At 42.5% G+C, this 27,371-nt stretch overlaps 2 protein-coding genes across 2 annotated transcripts in view; both read left to right on the top strand.

Annotated features, from left to right (window-relative positions):
• The first annotated feature begins 21 nt into the window (after nt 1-21).
• LOC307126345 (guanylate-binding protein 4-like) lies at nt 22-27,371 on the top strand. The gene is made up of 11 exons (XM_079816808.1): nt 22-181; nt 5,477-5,668; nt 5,779-5,906; nt 8,715-8,751; nt 12,396-12,575; nt 19,889-20,086; nt 20,573-20,815; nt 21,025-21,305; nt 21,879-22,091; nt 22,167-22,269; nt 25,030-27,371. The coding sequence occupies exons 2-11, from the start codon at nt 5,494-5,496 to the stop codon at nt 25,470-25,472; spliced, it is 2,001 nt and encodes a 666-aa protein (XP_079672934.1). The 5' UTR covers nt 22-181; nt 5,477-5,493; the 3' UTR covers nt 25,473-27,371.
• LOC307127069 (guanylate-binding protein 4-like) overlaps nt 59-27,371 on the top strand; it is an 89,196-nt gene continuing 61,883 nt past the window's right edge. Inside the window, exon 1 of the mRNA XM_079818048.1 lies at nt 59-181. The gene's annotated coding sequence lies outside the window, so the exon portion shown is untranslated. The remainder of the gene's footprint in view (nt 182-27,371) is intronic.

Here is a 27,371-nt window from a genome sequence, read left to right as displayed (position 1 = left end):
AGTCAGCCACAGAAAATAACCGGAGAGAGACTGAGAGACCAGGGACGTCCCCTAACCTACTCTAGACCAATAGGCCTTAAGAGCCGGACCTAAAGGAGTGTCTAAGAGAGAATGTCAGGAAGCTACAACATGTACTGTGTACAACTCAGATCGAGCTGCTGAAGTTAAGTGAAGCAAAAGGGTAAGTGACATTCCTTCATCCATGGGTTATATGGGTATTACAGCAGCTTTAAATGACTTTGTTCATCAACTAAACCCAGTTTGAATTGGGGCTGATATGGTAGCTGGACACAAAGCTTACAGCATTTGCTTGTGTCATTTGTGGGGAACTTGTGTGTGTGTGTGTGTGTGTGTGTGTGTGTGTGTGTGTGTGTGTGTGTGTGTGTGTGTGTGTGTGTGTGTGTGTGTGTGTGTGTGTGTGTGTGTGTGTGTGTGTGTGTGTGTGTGTGTGTGTGTGTGAGTGTGGATGTCTGCATGTGTTGAAAGATGTGGGTTTTATTGGAGTGTTTATATACGTGTATAAGTCTATAAAGTCTGTGGATTTTGTCTGTTTCTCTTTCCAAGTGTATGTGTGTGTTAAAATGACACGAGAAACACTTTTACATAAACTTCCCCAAACAGCAAAAAGGAAAAACTGCTTATCTGGGGAATTACTGTATTTTTTACTGGACTATTTCTCAACTCATCTTAACCTTTTTACTTCTAGTTAGGGCTGCTCGATTATGGAAAAAATCATAATCACGATTATTTTGGTCTATATTGAAATCACGATTATGTCACACGATTATTTCACATGACTTTGGGAATGTGTTGTATTTATTAAAAATACACCTTTCAACAATTCAATTGAAATTGTAACATTTGTTGTACTTTTTGAACTATTAAAATAAATAATATAACATATATTCAAATCAAAGTATAAAAGTATTCACGTAAAAATGATAACCACAAATAAATAAGATCAACAATATGGTTCGGCTAGATATGCTTTTCAGGTACGTCTAACATTAGTTTTCAGGTACAGAAATGTATCAAATGTAAAATAACATTGCATATTTGAGTGCATAAATTAAAGATTAATCCTATTAAACTTACAAAAGCTATTCAATCAAGAGCGGTGAGTGATGTCCTTGTCTTTTGTTAAGCAGTAAAGGCTACTGCCTCTTTAAGACCTAATGCTCGGATATGCGTTGTCTTTATCGACTGTATAAAGTTTACTTAAGGCATATACAGACTATGTCTGCTAGGATACTCATCAAGATGGACGTTGACATACGTTTTGTGTGAGTTTGTCCGTTCCGAGGCGATGCGCTCTGCCCGGCCGGGCGGAAGTGCTAGAAGGCGGCGCTGTGATCGTAAACAAAGGCGGGGTAAGCGTGGAGGTCTAAGAGCTAAGCTAAGGCTAACTCCTTACCGGCTCTCTTTACCCAGCATTTTCCTTGCCAATGTACGATCGCTAGTGAACAAAATGGAGGAGATTCGACTCAGCATTACACACAGTAAGAAACTTTTGAACTGTAACGTCCTAATCTTCACTGAAACCTGGTTAAACAGCGGAATACCGGACACCGCTATTGAGCTAGCGGGACGCCACACACTCCGGGCGGATAGAACATTAGATGGCTCCGGTAGGACCAGAGGTGGTAGATTGTGCATTTATATTAACAAAGCTTGGTGCACAAACTCTGCTATTGTTGGGAGTCATTGTTCAGCTAACCTGGAGTTTCTCATGGTTAAATGTAGACCGTTTTATCTACCGCGGGAGTTCACCTCCACTATTATCACTGCAGCCTATATTCCCCCGGATGCTGATGCCAAGCTTGCTATGAAAGAACTTCACGCAGCCATCAGTAAACAACAGACTGATCACCCGGAAGCTGCGTTTATTGTTGCAGGTGACTTTAATCATTCAAACCTAAAGTCAGTGCTACCCAAGTTTCACCAGCATGTTTCCTGCCACACCAGAGGAAACAAAACCTTAGACCATGTATATACAAACATGGCTGGAGCTTACGTTGCGACACCCCTCCCCCACCTGGGACAGTCAGACCACCTCTCTTTGTTTCTATCACCCAAATATTCACCCCTCATCAACCGTGTGAAGCCATCAGTAAAGACCATCAAGGTGTGGCCTGCGGGGGCAGACTCCACACTCCAGGAAAGGTTTCTAAACACAGACTGGAGTATGTTTGCTTCTCAAGCCACCAGTGGCGCTCACACGGACATTGACTCATTCACTTCCTCTGTATTGGATCATATCAATACCACCATCGACAGTGTTACAACCCAGAAACAGATCACCACATACCCTAATCAGAAGCCTTGGATGAACAGGGAAGTTCGACTCCTGCTGAAGTCACGCAATACTGCCTTCAGATCAGGTGATGCACAAGCCTACAGTACGTCCAGGGCAAACCTGAAGAGGGGCATCAAAAAGGCCAAGCACTGCTACAAGCTAAAGATAGAGGGTCACTTTTCCAACTCTGACCCTCGACGCATGTGGCAGGGCATTCAGGCTATCAGTGACTACAAACCCACCCACTCCACCCCCGCAGCCACTGATGTCAACTTCCTGAACGAGCTAAATTACTTTTATGCTCGTTTTGAAAGAGACAACAGAGAAACTGCCACCAAGCTCAAACCCTCAGCTGACCACCCACCAATCACACTCTCCTCCACAGATGTCTGCAAGGCACTGAGCCGGATCAGCGCACACAAGGCTGCTGGACCAGACAACATCCCTGGACGTGTGCTCAGGGCATGTGCGGAGCAGCTCGCTGGGGTTTTTACAGACATTTTCAACCTGTCTCTTGCCCAAGCAGCTGTACCTTCATGCTTTAAACGCACTTCCATTGTGCCAGTGCCAAAACACTCTAACCCGAGGTGCCCTAATGACTACCGCCCTGTAGCACTCACACCCATCGTCATGAAGTGCTTTGAGCGGCTGGTCCTGGAACACCTAAAAGACTCTATACCATCCACATTGGACTCACACCAGTTTGCCTACCGCAGCAATAGGAGCACAGAGGATGCCGTTTCCATGGCACTGCACTCTGTGCTCACTCACCTGGACAATAAGAACACGTATGCACGCATGCTGTTTGTTGACTTCAGCTCCGCATTCAACACTGTCATCCCATCCAAGTTAATAGCCAAACTTGGAGACCTGGGCATCAACACTTCAATGTGCAACTGGATTTTGGACTTCCTAACTGACAGACCCCAGAATGTTCGTTCAGGATTCACCTGCTCCACATCCATCACACTCAACACTGGTGTACCACAGGGCTGTGTGCTAAGCCCGTTTCTCTACTCCCTCTTCACCGCCGACTGCAAGCCTGTGTATGGATCTAATTCCATCGTCAAGTTTGCGGACGACACTACGGTGATTGGGCTCATCAGCAACAACGATGAGACCGCCTACAGGGAAGAGATCCAGCACCTGGCCACATGGTGCGCTGATAATAACCTGCTCCTCAACACCACCAAAACGAAGGAGCTCATCGTGGACTTCAGGAAGGAGTCAAGAGGCACACACGACACCATCCACATCAATGGAATGGCTGTTGAGCGTGTCTCCAGTTTCAAGTTCCTGGGGATCCACATCTCGGCGGACATGTCGTGGACGACCAACACCTCCAGCCTGGTCAAGAAGGCTCACCAGCGCCTCTTCTTCCTGAGGACACTGAGGAAGAATCAGCTCTCCTCGGCTATCCTGGTGAACTTCTATCGCTGCGCAATAGAAAGCATCCTGACCAACTGTGTGGCAGTGTGGTATGGGAGCTGCTCTGTTGCGGAGCGCAAGGCACTGCAGCGGGTGGTGAAAACTGCCCAGCGCATCACAGGGACTCCACTGCCTGCCATCGAGCACATCCAGAGGAAACGCTGCCTGCATCGAGCTCGCAGCATCCTCAAGGACTCCTCTCACCCAGCCCACAGACTGTTTTCTCTCCTGCCCTCCGGCAGGCGTTTCAGGATCCACCGGAACAGGACCAGCAGACTAAAGAACAGTTTTTTCCCCAGAGCTGTCTCTTTATTGAACTCAAACCCCGTTGATCCACTTCCCTCATAAACTGATAACTCTCCTACCTCACATCTTCCTTCACTTTGTTATTTGCACTACCGACTGTTTATCACAGTAACAACTGTTTACATATGCATCTTACACTGCCATATCTTAACTGGATTATGCTCATTTGCACTGCCGACTGTATTTATAGTACCAATGTTTGCATTTGCATTTTTGCACTGTACTTTTAAATGTAATATGCAACCACTTTCCACTGCACTTTACACTTTTTTTTTCCGGATAGCTCTGTCCATAATTTATTGCACTACCCTAATCCACTGCTATTCCTCATATTAGCCTAACATATTATTGTATACCTCTATCTGTAAAATTCTGTTTATAGTAATAGCCATCTGTATATTTATTCACTGTACATATTCACCTGTAAATCCAGTTCTGTTTATAGTAATAACGTCTCTCTATTTATACATATTTATACATATTCAGTACATATCCATGTCCTGCACTTACGCATCCATTGTATATCCTGCACTTGCTGCTATTGCACTTCTGGTTAGACCTAAACTGCATTTCGTTGCCTTGTACTTGTACTTGTGTAATGACAATAAAGTTGAATCTAATCTAATCTAATCTAATCAAGAGCAAGACTTGAAAGAGAACTCAATATTTGCGCGTTGTGAGACGTGCGCGCGCTCTTGGATGAGCGCACAGAGATACATTTTCCCACAGTGCGCGCCACTTCTCATTCGCGTCTTCTGGCACTAAACCCGGGTGATGACGGAGAACATGACTGGTCATATTCGAAAATATGGCAGCACTCGCATGCATTGAACAAAGTTTACAAAGAGAGAATTAACTCAGAAAAATATGAGGGGAAAAAAGGACGTTTACACGGCACCCCTGCTCTCGTCAGTTTTTGTTTCTTTATTAGATTGTCATAGGTCACTCTGTTTAATTTTCAAGTGGTTAAACAAATTCGTGGTGTTCCCTTGCGTTGCAGCCACTGCCATGTAGCAAATCTTGCACGTAGCATGTTTCTGCTCGTCGTCTGATTCCTCGAAGCCAAACTGTTCCCAGACAACGGAGTTGGTTTTGCCTTTTTTGCTCACCAAACGCTGCTGTAACTGCCCTCCTTCTGCCATCTTTACTCGCGCCGAGTTTTTAAATTCCAGTGGATGATATGCACATGAGTCACGAGACTCACGACCTGAGAGAGATTTGTGGCTTCGGGAGGGGCGGATGTGCGCGTGCGCGTTTCATACAGAACGCAAGACAAAATAAGAGTGTTCTTGCAAAACTGAACATGGCAAAATAATCGTTTTTTCTCGATTGTACTATTTTGGTGATCGTTGGGAGGCAAAATCGAAATTCGATTAATTGCACAGCCCTACTTCTAGTACACTGCAGTTACTTGAAGGATTTTAAATGTGTGTATCTGTTGGACAGCGTATTCTCCTGTGACCATGGACAAACCAGTGTGCTTGATTGACACAGAGTCAGATGGGAAGCTGTGTGTGCAGCCGTCAGCGCTACAGATCCTGCAGCAGATCCAGCAGCCGGTGGTGGTGGTGGCCGTGGTGGGTCTCTACCGCACCGGGAAGTCCTACCTGATGAACCGCCTCGCAGGGAAACAAACAGGTTAGACCCCACAGGTAGCGCTGATAGCATGTAAAATCTTAAGAGAAACATCATGCAGTTACATGCATATACTGTAAGTCACTGTGGGTTTTTTCTGGTGGCATTATCAGGGTTTGCGTTGGGCAGCACCATCGAGTCCAAGACGAAGGGCATCTGGATGTGGTGTGTGCCCCACCCCACTAAAGCAGGAACCACTCTGGTGCTGCTGGACACTGAGGGACTCGGAGACGTGGACAAGGTGACTGCCAAACAAGTTTAATGATCTATCTATCTATCTATCTATCTATCTATCTATCTATCTATCTATCTATCTATCTATCTATCCATCCATCCATCCATCCATCCATCCATCCATCCATCCATCCATCCATCCATCCATCCATCCATCCATCCATCCATCCATCCATCCATCCATCCATCCATCCATCCATCCATCCATCCATCCATCCATCGATTTGGCGGTATGGCTCTGTTCTAAATTCCCCATCCTTTCATGAGCTCCATGAAAAGCCAAGACAGGGAACAGCAGCAGATTCTGGGGACGACCTCCCATTTAACTGGGAGGGCAGAGCAAATCCCCCAACAGACCATACCAGGCAATCCTCCCTGGCTCTTCCAGCTGATTGAAGAGACAGCAGAGGATACGAAGATGAGAAAATGTAATCTATGTGAAGCTAGCACGAGGAATGTAGCTACAGTTAATGATACGAGTAAATAAATAGTAAATAGGCGATATGGCGCTGTTCTTAATTTCCCTTCGTTATCATGGTGAGCTCCATGAAATCAAAAACAGGGAACAGCAGCAGCTTCTATGGGCAATCCTCCTATTTAAAAGACTGGAAAGTAGCGAAAATCCCCCCAACAGACCATACCGGGCAATCCTCCCTGGCTCTTCCTTCTAATCGAAGAGCCAAGGAGGATCCAAGAAATAAAAAAGCGTTCCGAGAAGGTCGTCTAACTGATTTTAATTGTAAGATCTAATCGATCTACGTGAAGCTAGCCTGATGAATGTAACCAGCTAATAATATAAGTAATTTAAATTTATATATGGAGTAGCACTCATAGGTTTCTAATGGATGGCTCACGCATCGGGCCAAATATAACGATCATAAGCGGCTGAAGACACATCGCCTCATGGCCTCAATGTAGAGACTGGAGTTGCAGTTGCAGGAAGCTGCAGTTGTAGCAGCCTCTATGCACAGAGAATGAGCTGTATAATGCTCTGAGGGAAGCTTGCGGTAGGCATAGCAGGCGGAGACAGGAAGCAAACCAGACTCTGGGCACAAGCTTTCCCTCCTCCAAGACAAATAATGGATCCTGTTGAACAGCTTGTGGATGGCTCCTCAGGTAGGCTAACATAGATGACAAAGCAGAGTCAGATTCAGAGATAAAACGCCGTTCATCCCCTTATCCTATCAGTTTAGTGTGCTTAGGATTATGCTGATGTGCTAGGAATAAATTGATACATAAGAAATGTGAGGTCGTGTGACCGCGAGTAAAACGTATTAGCAATACATCAGGTTTAAACTACCGCTTTAATAATATCAAATTCCCATAGTGCCTATAGCTTTGAGGAAAAGCTTATTATTTAGGGTGAGTCTAAGGGTGAAAGAGTAATCGGTGCAAGTTGATTGTAACCCGCCTTGTCTTTCTGCGTTGTGTTCTGGGTTGTTCTCAAGAAGACACAGAGGCACGGGCTGCCACAATGCAGTTTATTATCTGCGGTCATAAACAATATGGCAATGAGTGTTGCGTGACATCAGGTTAGCATCTCAGTCAAATCCAGCATTGCTCTGACTGAGGTTTGACTTGCGCGGCGCAAGTCCCGGTCTGATGACGTCACACGCACGCACTGCACTAACCCGACGCGCAGGCAAAATGAACCCAAAACTAAACTCCCAGTAATACAAAAAGAAATATTTTTGGGTGGAATTCATAAGTATACAAATAAACCTGCTACATTCACCCCCCCTGAATTCCACCAAAATAACAACACCCCTGAATTCTATAATAGCACCAAAGATGCATTAATGTAAACACACTCGTACCCGGACCAAATAACAATAAGATCTAATCCCAAAGTTCAGTAAAAAACTATCCGTAAAACAGATCATGAGAAAAAAAAAGAAGGTTGATCAGGCCCTCATCCTCTCAGGAACATAAAGGTGCAGCCTACACCCTTAAACATCTGGTCCCCTGGCTTTAAAAACCCCACAGTACGGTTTTACATTCAAGGATGGAAAAAAACAACAACAAAAAAAACAGTTGAAAAGGAAAAACTTAACGATGTGTATTCTAAATCAAACTTTCTGAGGCAAAGAGAGGCCCCATATAACAGGTCTCTGAACCATACTCTCAATAAGCCTATTGACAGACCTAACCACCCTCCCAGTCCTAGTTACAACTCTGCCTTGAACTCTGTTACTAACTACAGCAGTCTGAGTCACAGTAGAGTCAGCAGGTGAGCAGGCTTGAGTGGGGGTAGAGTCAGTCGAACTCGTATCAACGTCAGTAGGTTCATTTGACTGAACAGGGTCTGGGTCAGACAGAGTCGCTTCAGGTGGACTGGCCATGTCTTCATGAGCGTTAGACTCGTCCTCAAGGTCTGGAATAGAAGCTTCTTCGGCTGCTGAAGCCTCAGCAGTTCGATCTGGGTCTGACAGAACCCATGAGGACGTCCGTGCCAAGGAAGACTCTTGCTCCAGATTGCTCAGGTTATCCGCATCTCCACAGACACTTGAGCCTTCAACTTCCAACGAGCTGACCAGAGACCGATTCTCCAGGGTGTCTTGGATAGGAAGGAAGCTCACGTCAAGCAAAAGGTTCCTGTGCACAACCTTGCTTTGGCCAGAGGCATCGCTGATCTTGTAGATGTGAGTCTTGGGGTTCCACTCCACTACCGTATACACTGCAGGTTCCCACTTGTCGGCTAACTTCTTTTTACCTTTCTCTCTCTTGTTCGCGAGTAGCACTCGGGCTCCAACATGTAAGGAAACCCCTCTGACCTTTTTATTGTACTGATGAGCCTGCTGTTCCTGCTCTTTAGTGGCATGCTGCTGGGCGATGTTGGCTGCCTCAGACAGGTAAGATAGCAGGGTCCTTGAGTAGCTACTGAAGTCTGTCACAGTGAGGTCGTGCAGAACAGACTGAAAGATAACATCAACTGGGAGCCTTGGAACGCGGCCAAACATCAAGTGGAAGGGTGCATAGCCGGTTGTTTCGTGGGCAGTCGCGTTGTATGCAAATGTCAGCGTCTGGATCTGCTGTGGCCATTCTCGCTTGGCTCTCAGAGGAAGACTCCGTATCATGTTGCCCAGTGTGCGGTTAAAGCGCTCTGTGCCCCCGTTGCCCATTGGGTGATAAGCCGTTGTATGAGACTTTGCCACCCCCGACAGCTGCAGCAACTCAGAGATCCAGCTCACTCTCAAAATTAGGGCCCTGGTCAGAGTGGATGCGCTCAGGGAACCCGTAGACACAAAAGACACAATCCCATAACTTTCTGGCCACTTGCTTGGCAGTCTGGTTCCTACAAGGAAAGGCAAAAGCCATTTTCGTAAAGTGGTCAGTCGCCACCAGCACATCAACAGAGTTCTTGTTCTTATCCTCTGCTGACCAAAAATCAATGCAGACCAGTTCCATAGCAGCGGAAGTTTTAATACTTTTCAAGGGGGCTCGTGCTGAGGGCTCCGGAGATTTTGCAAGTACACACCTCTCACAGCACCGCACATGCTCTCTCGCGTCTCTCTCCATACTGGGCCAGAAGAAGCGCTGTCTCGCCAGATGGAGCGTCCTCGCCTGTCCTTGATGTCCTGCCAAGTCATGAACTCCCTTCAAGGCCTCACCCCTCAAACTGGCTGGCAGTAACAACTGGAATCTTCTCATCCTACTCACAGGGTCCTTCGTTTCTCGGTACAAGACACCATTCCGAATGACTAGCCTCTCCCAGTGTTTCAGTAATGCCAACGAACTAGGGCCCATATTGTGCCTTTCTCGTCTGGATGGGCGACGTCTGCGGACCACAAACGGGAGTACCGAAGATATTGTGGGATCCTGAAGCTGCTTATCTTCCAATTCGCGCAGAGTGAGTGAGGGCAGGGTACACTGGCCTGCAGGTTGCAGCTGTTGGACATGTTGGCCAAGACAAAGAGCCCTGTTCTCCACACCACTCCTCCAGGAGCTGTGAGAGGCTAGAGCAGCTTTGACTTCAGCTGCACTGTAGGAGCCTGCAGTGTAATGTGGTGGCTCGTGCAACATTTTTTGGGCCTGGGATGTATTTCAGGTCGAAGTTGTATGAAGACAGTTTGGCTACCCACCTCTGTTCGTATGCATCGAGTTTGGGCTTGGTCATGATGTGGGTCAGCGGGTTGTTGTCTGTCCACACAGTAAAGTCATGCCCTTTCAGCCAGTGACTGAACTTCTCAGAGACGCTCCACTTCAGTGCCATAAACTCAAGACGATGAGCGGGATATCTTTGCTGTGACTTGCTGAGGGTCTTACTGGCAAAAGCAATGGGGCGAGCCTTGTCCTCCCCTACTGGCAATTGTGACAACACAGCCCCAAGCCCGTCCAGGGATGCATCAACGGACAGGATGAATGGTCTTGAGAAATCAGGATGGGCCAATACAGCACAGTTGAGCAGATCTGTCTTGAGCTTCCGGAAAGCCTTCTCGCATTCAGGAGTCCAATCCGCTGCAGTCAGTTTCCTGTACATACCGGCACCTCCACCACTCCGACCAGTCCGGCCTCTCCTCTTCTGGCCTGCCGTCAAAGCAAACAGGGGCTTGGCAATGGCTGAGCAGCCAGGAATGAAAGACTGGTAGAAGAACACCATGCCAAGAAATGACTTCAGCCTCTTTACAGATGGGGTACGACCATCCTCCTCCATCAGAGCCTCCTTTGCCATCTTGCAGATGACATCAACTTTGTTGGGATCCACCGCAACCCCACTCTGGTCAATGACGTGACCAAGGAACCTCACTGACCTCATCAGAAGGTGGCATTTCTTGGGGCTCAGCTTGAGGTTGTTGTCTCTGAGCTTACCGAAGACCACTTGGAGCCTGTTTAATGCTTCCTCTTCAGTGGGCGCAAAGACAAGTAGGTCATCTAGGTAGCAGAGCAGGCTGGTGAAGTTAAGGCTGCCGAAGATGCTCAGCATCATACGCATGAACGATGCTGGGCTGTTACAAAGCCCTTGCGACATCCTGTTGTACTCGTATAAACCAACAGGTGTCGTGAAGGCTGTATACTTCTTGTGGTCTTCACACATCGGAACATTATAGAAGCCCGAGGTCAGATCCATTGTACTGAAAACAGCATTACCTCCCAGTGCTGCTAGACAGTCGGCCTGATGAGGCAGTGGGTGAGCATCTTTTAAAGTCCGTGCATTCAGCCACCTGAAGTCTGTGCAGATTCTGAGCCCACCATCTTTCTTCCACACCATGACGAGAGGGGATGCATACTCGCTGATGGACTTGCGGATGATCCCCCTCTCCTCCATGTCTGAGAGCACGCGTCGTAGCTGTTGGTAATGTGCAGGAGGGACTCTCCTATATGGCATGCGAAATGGGCGATCATCTGTCAGGCGAATGCTGTGCACAAACTCTCTCGCCTCGCCACAATCAAGTGAGTGTCTGGAGAAGATGTCTTCATACTCTTGAACCAGTTCGACAAGACGTTTCTTCGCCCAAAAGCTGGCTTGGCATGAGTCAATGTCCAAATCGCTCAAACCCAGGTTGGACAGGCGTGCTTTGAGGTCATCATCCGTGACAGCTGAAACTATAACACTCTCTGGCTTCAAGCCCTCCGTCTCACACAGACCTTGCTGAACGTTGAAATCCTCCACAGCAAGACACGGGAACACATCAGCGATGATGGCATTACGTCTCAATGTGATTGGTTTCGCCGAAAGATTCGTCATCTTCAAGGGCACCCACCTGTCAGCCCACATCGCAGTGATGACACGACCCACAAGGACATCCCGTGGACCTGACCTGGAACCACATGGCTCCACAATGACTGTGCTGCCTGGAGACATCGGCACCTTGCTGGACAGCCTACCCCACACTAGGTGTTCGTGCTGCGGTTCCAGTGTGACAGCATGAGGCAGCTTCAAAGGGCCGATCTTGTCTGGGACATCCTCGCTCTTCCATCTTGTGGTGCAGGATAGCATATCAAGGAACTGGTCACAGTCTGACGGTACTTTCTTGCCTCCAGCTGATATGAGTCTCCAGTAGTTTTCATCGCTCTTCATGGTACGTGCGAGGTGCTTGAGGACGTTTGAACCGATGATGAGCTCATCACGCTGGCCCGGCACAAGCAGAACAGGAACAGCGCACTTCACTCCATACACAGACAGCATCAAATCATAAACACCTCTGGGACGTGTCTGCTTTCCCCCACAACCCACAAGCACAATTCTTTCGGCTGATTCAGGCTCTTTAATAAGGACTCCCGCCACCTTGAGTAATGCTTCAGCCCCCTCACTCATCATACAAGCCATGGATCCTGAGTCAATCATGCCCTTCAGCTCCACCTTGTCATTAACCACAACCTGAATGTAGAATAATTCACTGAAAACTGGCACCTCTCCAGACCCTTGAACCACGACCTGAAGACCTTCTGGTACGGCCGAACAGGCATTAACGTAAAGTAGCTCCAAGTCCTCGTCTCCAATGAGGGTTTCGTGTTGATCCCCCACACTGCCCCTCTCCAAGTGTGGGCTCTCTAGTTTCCCGCCAGCGGCCCTCGTCTGGCATCGGCCTGGCCCACCCGCTTCCGTCCATACTTGTCACAGTCCTTCTTCCAGTGACCAGGAGCAAAACACGCGAGACACAGGTTTTCTCTCCTGCAATGTGCGAGCGTGGAATGTCTGACATCGTCACAGACTCTACAACTCCTCCTCTGAAAGGTCATTGGAGCATATGATGGCTCTTGTGCAGGGGCTTGGACGTTCTGACGCACCACCAAGTGATCTAGAAGACTGATCAGTGCATTCATGCTATTCACACCAACAGCTGCGGCAGTGGCTGGAGTGGCGTGACTGGACTGGGGAGCCTGAAAGCATGCTGGTGACTGTGCATGTTGTGGAACAGACTGTGCATGGGATGGTTGAGGCAAATGAACAGCTGGGGAATTGGGGACAAACTGTTCTGCTAAAGGTGAAAGCTGTGATGTTGGCGTCTGAACTGATGCGTTAGCAGACATAGTGGCTTGAGGCAGAACGAACCCCTGGGAAAAAGGCAGCTGAAACTGGGGCTCTGTTGGCGCTGGTTGAGACAGCTCTGGCTCTCGTGACATGGCTGACTGGGTGTGTGTGACTATGTGTCTCAGCGGAGCATGAGAACTGGCCAGCGTGCGCATCCTGAGTTCCCTCTGGTAGTCAATGCGTCAATGCGTTCCTGGACCTCGCTCGTGGTCCACTCCTCAGCCGCCTTGAAGCTAAGTCTGTTAGAGAGTATGGGGTCTGGGCAAAACTTGATGAACATCATGCATACCTCCCGTCCCGGATCTTCAACACTTCGTTTCTGTCTCTTTAGGCACTCGTCAGCGATATCAATGGCGTCAATTCAACCTGATCCAGTAGTCCATCACCCCTTCGTCTCGCAGTGGCCTGGTGTTGTAAAAGTCGGCCATTGGCATGGATGAGTAGGTCAACTCACTAAAGTGTTGTTTCAGTATGTCATAGACAAAGTCGGGAGTCGGGTCACTAGAGTTATGTCGCAGAGTAACCCGCACTACATCTCTAGCCTTTCCCCTTAGCTTAGCTAATATCTCCTGTAGCTGCTGGTGTACTGGAACATTACTCTTACGAATTTATGCCCCTACCATTTCCACCCACTCCCGGACAGAACACTTATCACTGCTATCACCCCTATAAATAGGCGGCTCCTTAGCATCAGATTGCATTACTAGCTTAACACCGGACAAATTAAACTCAGTCGGTTGCTGTTCAAGCTGTGAACCCCCCTTTTTTACAGATGTGTCATGTGCTGTTACATCGCTATTACGTTGCAGCTGGTCTGCAATAGACGGGCCAATTTGGCTGGCTAACTCTGCAATAAGGGCTCTTACATCATCACTAGGGGCTGATGTGGTACGCTGCTCACTTGGGGAAAGACTGCGGGGAAACTGGACACGACTGGAACACGCCCTGGGTGTTCTCAACCCTCCCACATCAGGCGACTGAACCTCGTCCTTGAATAACCTCCCCCTCCCAAACCCCACAGTATCATACACATCTCGATCAAAAACCCCCGTACCCACTGGTGTATTTACTGAGTCCATTGTGCAATACTTCGGTGAAACAATGCAGTCCCCACGGCGATCGAAGTGGCGTCGATACTCGAAGAATCCAAAAGGTCACAGCACCAATGTAACCCGCCTTGTCTTTCTGCGTTGTGTTCTGGGTTGTTCTCAAGAAGACACAGAGGCACGGGCTGCCACAATGCAGTTTATTATCTGCGGTCATAAACAATATGGCAATGAGTGTTGCGTGACATCAGGTTAGCATCTCAGTCAAATCCAGCATTGCTCTGACTGAGGTTTGACTTGCGCGGCGCAAGTCCCGGTCTGATGACGTCACACGCACGCACTGCACTAACCCGACGCGCAGGCAAAATGAACCCAAAACTAAACTCCCAGTAATACAAAAAGAAATATTTTTGGGTGGAATTCATAAGTATACAAATAAACCTGCTAAATGATACACCAGAAAAATAGTGTTGTGGTAATCTTAATCAAATCTGAAAAGTACCTCCAAAGTTCTACTCTAAAGTTAGTTATAACTTTAAGAACAAGTGTGTTTCCAATAGCACCTACAGTTTTAAAACGAGCACGTTTCCAAACTCTACTATAGTTAACGATATCGCTTTAAGACAAGCCCATTTCCAACATCTATAGCTTGAGAAAACGTAGTTTCCCAGTAGCTATATCGCTTTAAGACAAGCATGTTCCTGACACCATAGCTTTAACAACAAGCTATTTCCAATATACTTATAGTTTTACCAAGCATGTTCCCAATATCACTATAGCTATAACAACAAGCACTTCTAATATTACAGCTTTAAGAACACACATATATCCCAATATTAACTATAGCTTTAAGAACAAGCATTTCCAATATTAATTATAGCTTTAAGAACAAGCATTTCCAATATTAATTATAGATTTAATAACAAGCACTTCCGATATTACCGTAGCTTCAAGAACAAGCATTTCCGATATTAATTATAGCTTCAAGAACAAGCACTTCCAATATTAATTATAACCTTAATAAGAAGCACTTCCAATTTTAATTATAGCTTTAAGAACAAGCACTTCCGATATTAACTATAGCTTTAAGAACAAGTATTTCCAATATTAATTATAGCTTTAATAACAAGCACTTCCGATATTAACTATAGCTTTAAGAACGAGCATTTCCAATATTAATTATAGCTTTAATGACGAGCACTTCTGATATTAACTATAGCTTTAAGAACAAGCTTTTCCCATATTAATTATAGCTTCAAGAACAAGCACTTCCGATGTTAACTATAGCTTTAATAACAAGCATTCCCAATATTAATTATAGCTTTAATAACAGGCACTTCCGATATTAATTATAGCCTTAATAACAAGCATTCCCAATATTAATTATAGCTTTAATAACAGGCACTTCCGATATTAATTATAGCTTTAATAACGAGCATTCCCAATATTAATTATAGCTTTAATAACAGGCATTTCCGATGTTAACTATAGCTTTAAGAACAAGCACTTCCGATAGTAACTGTAGCTTTAAGAACAAGCATTTCCAATATTAATTATAGCTTTTAAGAATGAGCACTTCGAAAATTAATATAGCTTTAAGACAAGCACTTCCGATATTAATTATAGCTCTAAGGAAAAGCACTCCCGATATTAATTATAGCTTTACAAATGAGCACTTTCAATATTATATTAATTATAGCTTTAAGAATGAGCACTTCCAATATTAATTATAGCTTTGAGACCAAGCACTTCTGATATTAATTATAGCTTTAATAACAGCATATCCGACATTAATTATAGCTTTAAGAACAAGCATTTCCAATATTAACTATAGCTTTAAGAATGAGCACTTCCAATATTATAGCTTTAAGAACGAGTGCGTTCCCGATTTCAACTATAGCTTAAGACAATATTTCTAATAGCAACTTTAGCTTTAAGAATGAGCACTTTCAATATTATAGCTTTAAGACAAGCGCTTCCGATATTAGTTATAGCTTTAAGACAAGCACTTCCGATATTAGCTATAACTTTAATAACAAGCATTTCCAATATAAGTATAGCTTTAAGGCAAGCACTCAATATTAGATATAGCTTTAAGAACGAGCACTTCCAATATTAATAATAGCTTTAAGACAAATGTGTTCCCAATCTCAACTATAGTTTAGACAAAATTTCCCATAGCAACTTTAGCTTAAAATGAGTTACAATTTACAAATACCAACTATAGAGACAAGAACAATATCCATAAGCCTAGCATTTTACTGAAAACGACTAAGCTTAAGCAATGCAGATACCATTGTCAATTACGTTGCCAATGACCTGATAGTTTTAACAGAGTTAAAAATAAACTTAGCTTCGTGAAGACGGATGAATGAGTGTGAAATTGCCAGCTGAGACATAGGCTTGATATACTTAATTTGTGGAGTGCAGATTTCTCTGAAATTGTTCTTGAGTCAGTCACATAACATATTAGTATACCTTCAGAGAGTCCATGAAAATAATGCAGCGATGCAAACTCCAAATTAGACAGTTTGTGAACCATGCGACGAAAACGCGAGTTTACGTTTACAACCTGAATGAATGTGAGGTGAACCGTGTGGGGGCGAATTGCTCTCGCTATATTTCGCACTACTCAATTCCTTGTGATATGATTCTGTTTTGCTTGCCGAATTCCACATTTAATTAGCTCCTGACAAATCTTGTTTTAAGCAAAACATGCATTTGAGCAGTGAGTGATTTTAACTAATAAATACCTCTCTGACGACCACCTCTCAGGATCACGTTCATGACGATCAGCCGCCACCCATCGCTGCAAACACGCTGCAATGAAGCACGTATCCCAGAGCCCAAGACACAAAACCCAGTAAAACGTTTGCCAAATGATAAAATAACAGGCTCAGCAAGTGGGGTTGCTTTCGTTGAGGAAATAGCTTGTAACGTTAGACTTGAACCGCCATACTCGGGTAAGCTGGGAAAAATAAATAAATAAATAAATCATTCATACGAGACAGCAGTTAGTCTAGTAATAAGCTGACGAAAATATCCAACACATGGTCATAATTGTTACTGCTCCCATAGTTATGAAATAGTACATGTCCTGGCAGGGCCGTGCAGAGAGTTCTTCAGGGGCAGGGGCTCAAATGTAAAAAAGGGGCAATATATATATATATATATATATATATATATATATATATATATATATATATATATATATATATATATATATATATATATATATATATATATATATATATCCTTATGCTCATCAAGCCTGCATTTATTTAATCAAAAATACAGAAAAAAAGTAGCCTAATATTGTGAAATATTATTACATTATGTTCTTTTTAACTTTTTATTAATCCAACAATAGAGTATCACAGTTTCCATCATTGACATTAAATCCTCATATTAGAATGATTTCTGAATGATCATGTGACACTATGCTGAAAATCCAGCTGTGATCACAGGAATAAATTATATTTTAAATTATTTTAAAATAGAAAACCATTATTTTAATTTATTTCACAATATTGCTGTTTTTTATCAAATAAATGCAGGCTTGAAGAACATAAGAGACTTCTTTCATAATGCTGCATAATATTAAAAAATGTTAACGTTAATATAATAAAGTCCTTTCACGTAACCTGTAGGTGCCGGTGGCACTTGGGTTTTGTTAACTTTTGCTGCTGTGGTTTTGTACAGTGATTTGTTTGTTGTCAGTTAAAATCCATTTTGTCAGTGATGCAATTAATAAAATGCGACAAACCGCAGGAAATCGTTCCACAAACGTTAGTTCGTCTGTCCATGTAAATTTCAACCGATTTATGAATAAGAACAGAAAATTACCGCTCCACTTCACATCGCCCAATGGAATTTGAACTTGCTTTGCCAGATCACGATTGGTTGGTGTATTATACACTAATAAATGGGCATTGTGTAATACTTTAAAATATATAATATATAGATGTGTAATTAAATCAACACATTAGCTCTGATTATGGATGAAAAAATATTGGTTTACTTTTTTCCCGCGAGGCCACACACTCTCCTTTACGTCAGGACCATATTTGGCTCGAGAGCCGTTTCCGAACAGTGGAAAATCAGCAGTCAATCAAAACGCACGGACCCATAGCAACGCGTTATGGCAATGCCTCAACAGAAATTGTCCGACTTTTGAGCCGTCCGTTACTATTGTATACATTGTCATGTTATAATAATCACATTTATTTAGTTTTATTGACCACGATATTATCATTGATATTTGTCTGAGAGGGGCACTTTTGATTCATTTTGAAAAAATGGGTGCTCGAGCCCCTGCCCTTTTTCAAAATGAATCACAAGTGCCCCTCTTAGACAAATATCAATGATAATATCGTGGTCAATAAAACGAAATAAATGTGATTATTATAACATGACATTGATGACAATGTTTACAATAGTAACCAACGGCTCAATAGTCGGACAATTTCTGTTGAGGCGTTGCCATAACGCGTTGCTATGGGTTGCGTGCGTTTTGATTGACCGCTGATTTTCCTCTGTTCGGAAGCGGCTCTCGAGCCAAATATGGTCCTTTCAGAGAGTGTGTGGCCTCACGGGAAAAAAAGTAAACCAATATTTATTTTTCATCCATAATCAGAGCCAATGTGTTGATTTAATTACAAATCTATATATTATATATTTTAAAGTATTACACAATTTACCAATGCCCGTTTGTCATGTATATACACCAACCAATCGTGGTCTGGCAAAGCAAGTTCAAATTACATTGGGCGATGTGAAGTGGAGCGGTAATTTTCTGTTCTTATTCATAAATCGGTTGAAAATTACATCGACAGACGAACTAACGTTTGTGGAACGATTTCCTGCGGTTTGTCTCATTTTATAAATTGCATCACTGACAAAATGGATTTTAACAAACAAATCCCTGCACAAAAGCATGCAGCAGCAGCAAAAGTCGCATTAATGGTAAGTGTTAAATTCACTTGTATTTATGTATATTGATACACCGTTTACTATTTCATGAAACTATCAAAGTTAACAAAAACCAAGTGCCACCAGCACCTACAGGCCTATTATGGCCTGTAGGTAGGCTGGCGAAATGGTTACGTGAAAGGACTTTATTATATTACCAATTTTGAATATTATGCAGCATTATGAAAGTCTCTTATGTTCATCAAGCCTGCATTTATTTGATAAAAAACAGCAATATTGTGAAATATTATTAAAATAATGGTTTTCTATTTTAAAATAATTTAAAATATAATTTATTCCTGTAATCACAGCTGGATTTTCAGCATCATTGCTCCACTCTTCAGTGTCACATGATCATTCAGAAATCATTCTAATATGAGGATTTAATGTCAATGATGGAAACTGTGATACTATTTTCAAGATTCTTTGATTAATAAAAAGTTAAAAAGAACATAATGTAATAAAATTTCACAATATTAGGCTACTGTTTTTTCTGTATTTTTGATTAAATAAATGCAGGCTTGATGAGCATAAGGAGATATATATATATATACATATTGCCCCTTTTTTACATTTGAGCCCCTGCCTCTGAAGAACTCTGCACGGCCCTGAGTCACAATTACTTTTAGAGCTTGCAGTTATATTATGGTATAGATTTATTAGGCAGCAAGTGAACATTTTGTCCTCAAAGTTGATGTGTTAGAAGCAGGAAAAATGGACAAGTGTAAGGATTTGAGCGAGTTTGACAAGGGCCAAATTGTGATGGCTAGACGACTGGGTCAGAGCATCTCCAAAACTGCAGCTCTTGTGGGGTATTCCCGGTATGCAGTGGTCAGTATCTATCAAAAGTGCTCCAAGGAAGGAACAGTGGTGAACAGGCGACAGGGTCATGGGCGGCCAAGGCTCATTGATGCATGTGGGGAGCGAAGGTTGACCTGTGTCATTAAACAAACAAGTTACTCGTAGTCCCTGACTCATAGTGAACTGTTCTTTAACTCACACTAAACAGATATGTCACTGAGCTAACAGAGTACATCAAGATCAAATCACCTGATGAAGTTTTAGATGATTCAGAGTTTGTGAAGTTCTTCCCTAATTTCATCTGGGCTGTGAGGGACTTCACTCTGCAGCTAAACATCAATGGCCAAGACGCAACAGAGGATGAATATCTAGAGTTTGCTCTGAAGCTAAAACTAGGTAATATTTCAAGCCTGAAAGTGTATTTCATTAACTGCTTTATTTGCTCATTTATGGATATGTGCTTAGTCTTCCTGTGAGCAAAACCTAGCCAGTTCCAATAACTGATTTTAGCTTCCTGTGTTTATCTACAGTGATATCCAAGCTAATTTATTATTCAAACAAATGTATAGATAAATTAGAGGTTTGCCGTTTCTTTGATTTTAAAGAATACATTTTGTTCTCTGTGGCCTGGTTTCACAGACAAGGCTTATATTAAGTCAGGATTAAGCCTTAGTTCAATTAGGACAACTTTTTTTAAAAACGCATCTTAAGACAAAACAATGGCACTGACATATTTTAAGATCAATGCTAGTTTGCTTTTAGTTAAGACTAAGTTAAGACTCACACATGCATTTTAGTCTGGAACTAGTCTTAAGCCTTGCCTTTGAAACAGGACATGTGTATCATTTGACTGAAGGAAAGCTTTGTGTTGTTCTCTTGAAGGTAACTCGAAGCAAGTGAATAATTACAACCTTCCAAGAGAGTGCATTCGAAAATATTTCCCATCACGGAAATGTTTCACCTTCCCATTCCCAACCAATCCAGACAATGTCTCTTATCTGGAGACACTGGACCCAGCTGAGATTTCAAACAAATTCTTGGAGGTCACTGATCGTTTCTGCCAGTTTATCTTTGACCAAAGCCAAGTGAAAAATCTGAAAGATGGACACACGGTCACCGGCAGAGGTAAATCAGCAAGGCTCTAAATTGTCTGGGGTTTTTTGTATTTTTTTTATGGTGGGCATTTTTTCCTGTTTTTGCACATTAACCAACATCTTCATGGCAAAGAAGCATTACTGTTAACCAGATTACCTGCCGTTTGCTACTCTGTACGCAGCCATTATCCATCCATCCTTTTTTAATTCCTTGTGTTTGACCCCTCTGCCTCCCTAAAGTTTTGGGTCATCTGGCGAAAATGTACGTGGACACCATCTCCAGCGGGGCTGTGCCGTGTCTGGAGAACGCTGTGATCGCCATGTCAATGATTGAGAATGAGGCTGCGTTGCAGGAGGGCCTTGAGGTTTACAAGAGTGGACTGGAGAAGCTGAAGGACTCCTTCCCTCTGGAACTGAATGAAATCACCTTGGAACACCAGTGTTTCAGCCTCATGGCAACACAAACCTTCATGAAACGCTCCTTCAGGGACGATGATGGGAAATATTTGACATCTTTAGAGGTAGGCGGGAGTTGCCATACCAAATTATACCATGGTCTGTCTGAATACTCAATTCTGATTGGCTGAAAGGCAATAAAACCGTTTAACGCACAGGTAGTTAAGTCAGTCTAAGAACTGTTCTATATTAATGCGCTGTTTTCATTGAATCACACATGCATACGTCACTCAGAGATTAAAACAATTTGAATGCACTCTGCTTCGCATCAGGGGGTTCTTTGACTCCATGCCGTGCATCATTTAATGCACAACTAGCCATGGATTATCCCTTACTTACAACCATAGATAGTTTTAATTCACTTTTGAGTTGAAACTCCCTGCTCCAACTTGTAGTGCTGCCACCCAGGTAATTTAAAGTTTTAGTCAATTTGTCAATTTCAGTGTCAATTTGTCAAGTGTCCTTGGGTAAGACACTGAACCCCTACTTGTTCCCAGTGGTTAGGACAGGACACCTTGCATGGTGGCCTCCACTACTATAGCAGGCAGATATGACTTGTAGGTTGCTTTGGATAAAAGCATGTGCAAAAGAACCCATGAGCATTAAGTATCCTTCCTGTTTTCTGTGTGCTGTTTTAGGAAGCCATCAATCGTCAGTTTGATGCGTATCTCTGGGACAATGAGAAGGCTTCCGAGGCAAAATGTGAAAGTCTTATGTCAGTTCTCTCTGACCCAATGACAGAAAGAATCAATCAAGGATTTTATGCCAGAGCTGGTGGTTACGATCTCTTCTGCAAGGACCTGGAGGACATTGTGAATCAGTACAATACACTGGCCTACAAAGAAGTCAAGGTGAAAGCACTAAGTATCTTCAGTTATTAATATTTTTGAACATCATGTTTACTCTTTCCTTGTGTGTCCTCATAGATTGCTGAGGTGTTGGAGAAGTTTCTACAAGAAAAGGTTGCCATTACCACAGCCATTCTGCAGGCTGATGATAAACTAACCGAAAATGAAAGAAGGATTTGTGGTAAAAGCTTAGTTTTTCAAACATAGTAGACACACATGATAACATGAATAGGACCATCCCAGTTGTAGTTGTTGTTTTCAATAAAATATGCTATTTTAAGTAAAAACAGCAATCTATAGAAACTAGGGATGCACCGATATGAACATTTTGGCCGATACCGATAACCGATAATTCTTAATATTTGAAAGCCGATAACCGATATATTGGCCGATAAATCTAAATACAAATTTTAATAAACTCTGAGAGCCTGATTACAAAAACAAAAGGCTCAGCATTAAAAGCCATGTCCCAAACACTTCAACATAAAGCAAACCTATACACTACAGTAGCCTATTTGAACCAGTGTGAGATTCCTTACCTTTTCAAATTAAATTTACACTCCTATGGCCAAATTTTTTTTTTAACACTTTACAATAAGGTTTAATTTTTGTTAGTATTAGTTAACCAACAATGAATGAACAATACTTCAACAGGATTTATTAATTTTAGTTCATGTTAATCTCAACATATTCAGACCCAAAGTTGTGTCTTTTAACATTAGGTATGAACTGTGAATGGACTGTTACAAAACACAAAGATTTTATTACTAAAAGAAACAAAGGTTATTGCTCTCTGTTTGTTCATGATAGTTAATGCATTAATAAAATGAGACCTTATTTGTAAAATGTTACCAAAAATGATATTGTCTAAAAAATAAAAATAATATACCTAAATAATGCAAACAAGTAATTGAACAGCATTACTTAGGCTGCATAATAAAGAATCAGAATGCAAGTGCATGAAATAACCTCCGCACAGACGATAAAGAAATGGTTTTAATCAAACCATATTGTTGATGGAAATGATACGAGAACAATAAAAGTGCTAATTATAAAAAATAATGCTTCTGTGTTTTTGAAAAAAAAAATATGTTTAATATTACAGTAATAGTAAACATCTGTAATATTAGTCTAGTCTATTAGGAATAATGTTGCTGTTTGAGAGCGCGCTGAAGCTGGAGAGAATGAACGAACAACCATAAACTGAAGCGCTTAGAAGTTTAATTAACAACTAAACGCATCATATATGAGAACAATCAGATATTTATACAAAATAAATATAATATTACAACTTATATTAGCACAAAATCACGCATAGGTGAAGGGTTATAACTCCTGTGGATGCTCTTCCCCTGTTTGAGAGCGTGCTGAAACTTAAGATGATCACCGGTACAGTGAAGCACTGCGGGTTATTGACTTAACCAAACACATCCTATATGACTTTAATCAGATGTTTATACTACAAAAACGTAATATTACGACTTACATATGCTTAAAATGACGCGAATGCACAAGCGAACTTGACTGTGCTGGTCAGAATGCGTTGTTGACGCTTCCCACAACAGCGCGCTGAAAAACAACTAAACCCAGAGAATTCACTACGTTTTATAACAGAAATATTCTCATTGCAGTGTTATGTATAGGACAGTCCCAGTAGTTATTAATGCTGTGCATTTCTGTTTGAAATGCGCGCGCCGGTACAATGAAGTGCTTTACTGCATCGTTAATTAACTCAACCAAACGCATCCTATATGGGATTATATACACAAAATAATAATAAATATAATATTACAACTTACAATGGCACAAAAGGCTGTGAATGCACAAGCAAACTTGACTGTGCTCGTCATGAAGGTGTAACTCCGTGGGCGCGCGCTGAAGCTAAAGACCGTTACAATGAAGTGCTTTACTGCATCGTTTATTAACTCAACCAAACGCATCCTATATGATAATACATACACAGAATAATAATAAATATAATATTACAACTTACAATGGCACAAAAGGCTGTGAATGCACAAGCGAACTTGACTGTGCTCGTCATGAAGGTGTAACTCCGTGGGCGCGCTCTTCCCTCAACAAACGCACTGAAACACAACCCTCTTTTACAGCCTATTCTATTCTCATTATCATTTTATGTAGATTATAGAAGACTTGCGCTGCACATGTTGCACATAACTGTATTTTCCTTTTCGAAGTGATTCCAAACATATTTAGAGCAATTCAAACCCATCATGGTGGACAGCGCGTCCGTCTCAGCTGAAGGAAATAATACATTATCTATCGGCTTGACTATATCGGTCAAATTTTCTTATTGGACCGATAACGATAACATCAAAAATAATCATTTATCGGCCGATAACGATATGTTGCCGATATATCGTGCATCCCTAATAGAAACTATATATGCATCTAGTAGAAAGGGGATGGATGCCAGTCAATGGCCAAGAGAATCTGAGGCAGCCTTGTCCAATGCCTACTACATTTTGAGTGCTGCAGTTTTCATTGTACTCATTGTTAAAGGGGCTATATGCAACTTTTTCCCCAAAATAAACGTAAAAATAGCCTTTTTATTTTACCATTTATGACTCAAACATCTCCTGATGAGCATACTGACACCTTGTCCGCTCACAGTGGGTGCACCTATAAGCCTGTATTCTATTTTTCCTATTTTCTGTCGGGTCGGATTTTTCCCGCGCTGTCTGCGGATGTGACGTCACCACCGCTGCGAGAGCGAGCAGAAAATGAGAGCAGTTCTGTTTTTTGGCCACAGGTGTCAGTCGCAAGTTTAAATTTCAGAAAAACGCATATAGCCCCTTTAAACACATGAGATGACACTGTAGAGTCTATGTTAGATTTGTCTCCTTGATTGGACTCTCTTCTCCATATTTTATTTACCTGTTTCCTTCAACTGCTCCTTCCTTCTTTTTTGGCTGCCCAGAGGAGAGAGAGAGGGCAGTCCTTCTGGAACAGGAAATTATATCCCAGGAAGAGAGACAGCGTCAGCTTGAGGAGAAGATAGAGACTGAACAACAGAATAATGAAGAGAGGGTGAGACAGGTCATAGAAATGATGGAAAACGAGATGTCCCGCCAACAACAGGAGACAAAGCGTGCAATGGAGAGTAAGCTGAGAGAGCAGTCTGCCCTGATGGAGAAGGGCTTTCAGGAGAAAGCTGACAGGATGGCCTGGGAGATAGAGGAGTTGAGGAGGAAGAATGCAGAAGTAGAGGAGAGTGCATCAAGAAAATATGCACAGATGATATCAGATCAGCAGCGAAGAAATGAACAGAACATGGAAGTGCTGAGGCAGCAACACAGTCAGCAGATGCAAGCAATTAATAGCAGACCCAGACCCGCATCTCGATCCTGTTCTATACAGTGAATTACTATAATCTCACTGCATTTGAAGTGACTTTTTGTTGTTTTGAAATCATAGCTACAAACCTTGTTCTCACAGCTGTTTCAAGTTCTGCGTTTTGTCAATTCAATATGGTAATGTTTGGTAGCTGATCACCCATTTATGTAAATTGCATAGGCTGATTTTGGGATTTAGAATCTGATAGCATTAACATTGCAATCACTGTCTAAATGAATAAATTCTTGCTGGGGGGGTGTTATTACAGCTCAGACAACATATACTTACATGTTTATTCACTACTTTTAGCAGTGTTTTATGTAACTTCAAAGGGTTTCCTTTAAAATGACACCAAAATGGTGTATTTAGAGACCACTGTATGTGGGTATGGGAAGCTTTTAAATTTGGGGAGGCCAAATCCAAGCGGAAATTCCAAAAAAATTTCCCAGAGCTAAGGAGGTTAAGGAAAAAATACAAGTAATTCAGAAAGCATCTTAACCCTTAAAAGAGGTCTTAGGCCATGTGTCCACCAAAACGTTTTTTCACGCAGCTGGCTTGTGTATTCAATTGTTTTCAATGGAAGCGCCGCATATTTAGAACGCCATGAGCGCAACGAGGCGCTGAGCGAGTATTTCACGCTCAAGCGCTGAGCGTTCAGCGTTTTTTACTGGTCGCCTAGAGTTGAAGAATGTTCAACTTTGAGTAAAACGCAGCGCTCATCACTGTCACTTTTCACCGTCCAATCAGAGTGGAGGAGGGGCTGGGACAAATACAACACCGACCAACCGCCACATTCTGCTTGTACTGTACAATGCTAACAGATGATAACAAGCAGTATAATAAAGGAACAAAATAATTTAAAACAAGAGCCAGAGCAAATACTTTACATTGTTTTTTTTAGTGATGCATCACATTCTAAAGATGATCTACTTTACAGAGGTGTTGATACTGCCCGACACACATCTCACAGTCAATGACTGTCACGATCAATCCTCTACAAGCCTTTATAGCACTAACAAAACTAAACTACACAAGAAATGATAAATGGCTAAATGAAGTTTATATATTGCTTCTACAAAGGGATATTAGTTACCATTTGTGCTAACATCCACTCACTGCTCATAATCGCTTTAACGTTATATCTTTATGAACAGTACCCTGGTGAAAAAAAAGTATACTTTATTGTATTTCAAATATATTCTCTTTTTCAATAGTATATTGTAAATATACTAACAAAAATTGTACCATCTTTAAATATATAAAAAAGTGTATTAGCATCATATTTTCACAATACAACTTTTAATGCACTTTAAAGGTCCCGTTTTTCGCGTTTTTTTTAAAACTTTGATTGTGTTTACAGTGTGCAATATAACATGTGTTCATGTTTCGCGTGTAAAAAAACACAGTATTTTTCACACAATTTACTTATCTGTATACTGCTGTTTTCACTGTCCTCAAAACGGCTTGAAAGATTTCCCTGTTCTATGAAGTCCCTCCTTCAGAAACACGTAACGAGTTCTGATTGTGCCAGCGGTTCCCGTGTTGTGATTCGACAGCAGCTTAGCGCACGCAGAGCGCACGTTACCGGAAAGGTCACGCCTCTTACCATAACGGGGATGCATGCGCTCAATGATCTCTAAGTACAGCGTCCCTGGGAAAGCCAAACAAAGGTGATTTGACTCCGGGATGAAAATAACAGCGTCTCGACGACATGGCGACAAACACTATACAAACGCAACAATTCCTCTTCTCCACGAGGGAGCAACAAGACCACGCCCCCTTTTTTCGCGTACTCTTGTGGGCGGAGGTTAGTCAACAAACTGTTCTACTGACGTAATTAAAGCAGGATGTACAGAGATGTAGTCCAAACCGGCCGTTCGCTGTAGGCTTTGAAAGGGAACTTCTGTTAATAAAATATCTCGCTTG

Source organism: Gobio gobio, assembly GCF_949357685.1.
Source record: "Gobio gobio genome assembly, chromosome: 5".
Taxonomy (NCBI): domain Eukaryota; kingdom Metazoa; phylum Chordata; class Actinopteri; order Cypriniformes; family Gobionidae; genus Gobio; species Gobio gobio.
The sequence above is the reverse complement of the archived record's forward strand: the minus strand, read 5'-3'. Positions and strand labels throughout refer to the sequence as shown.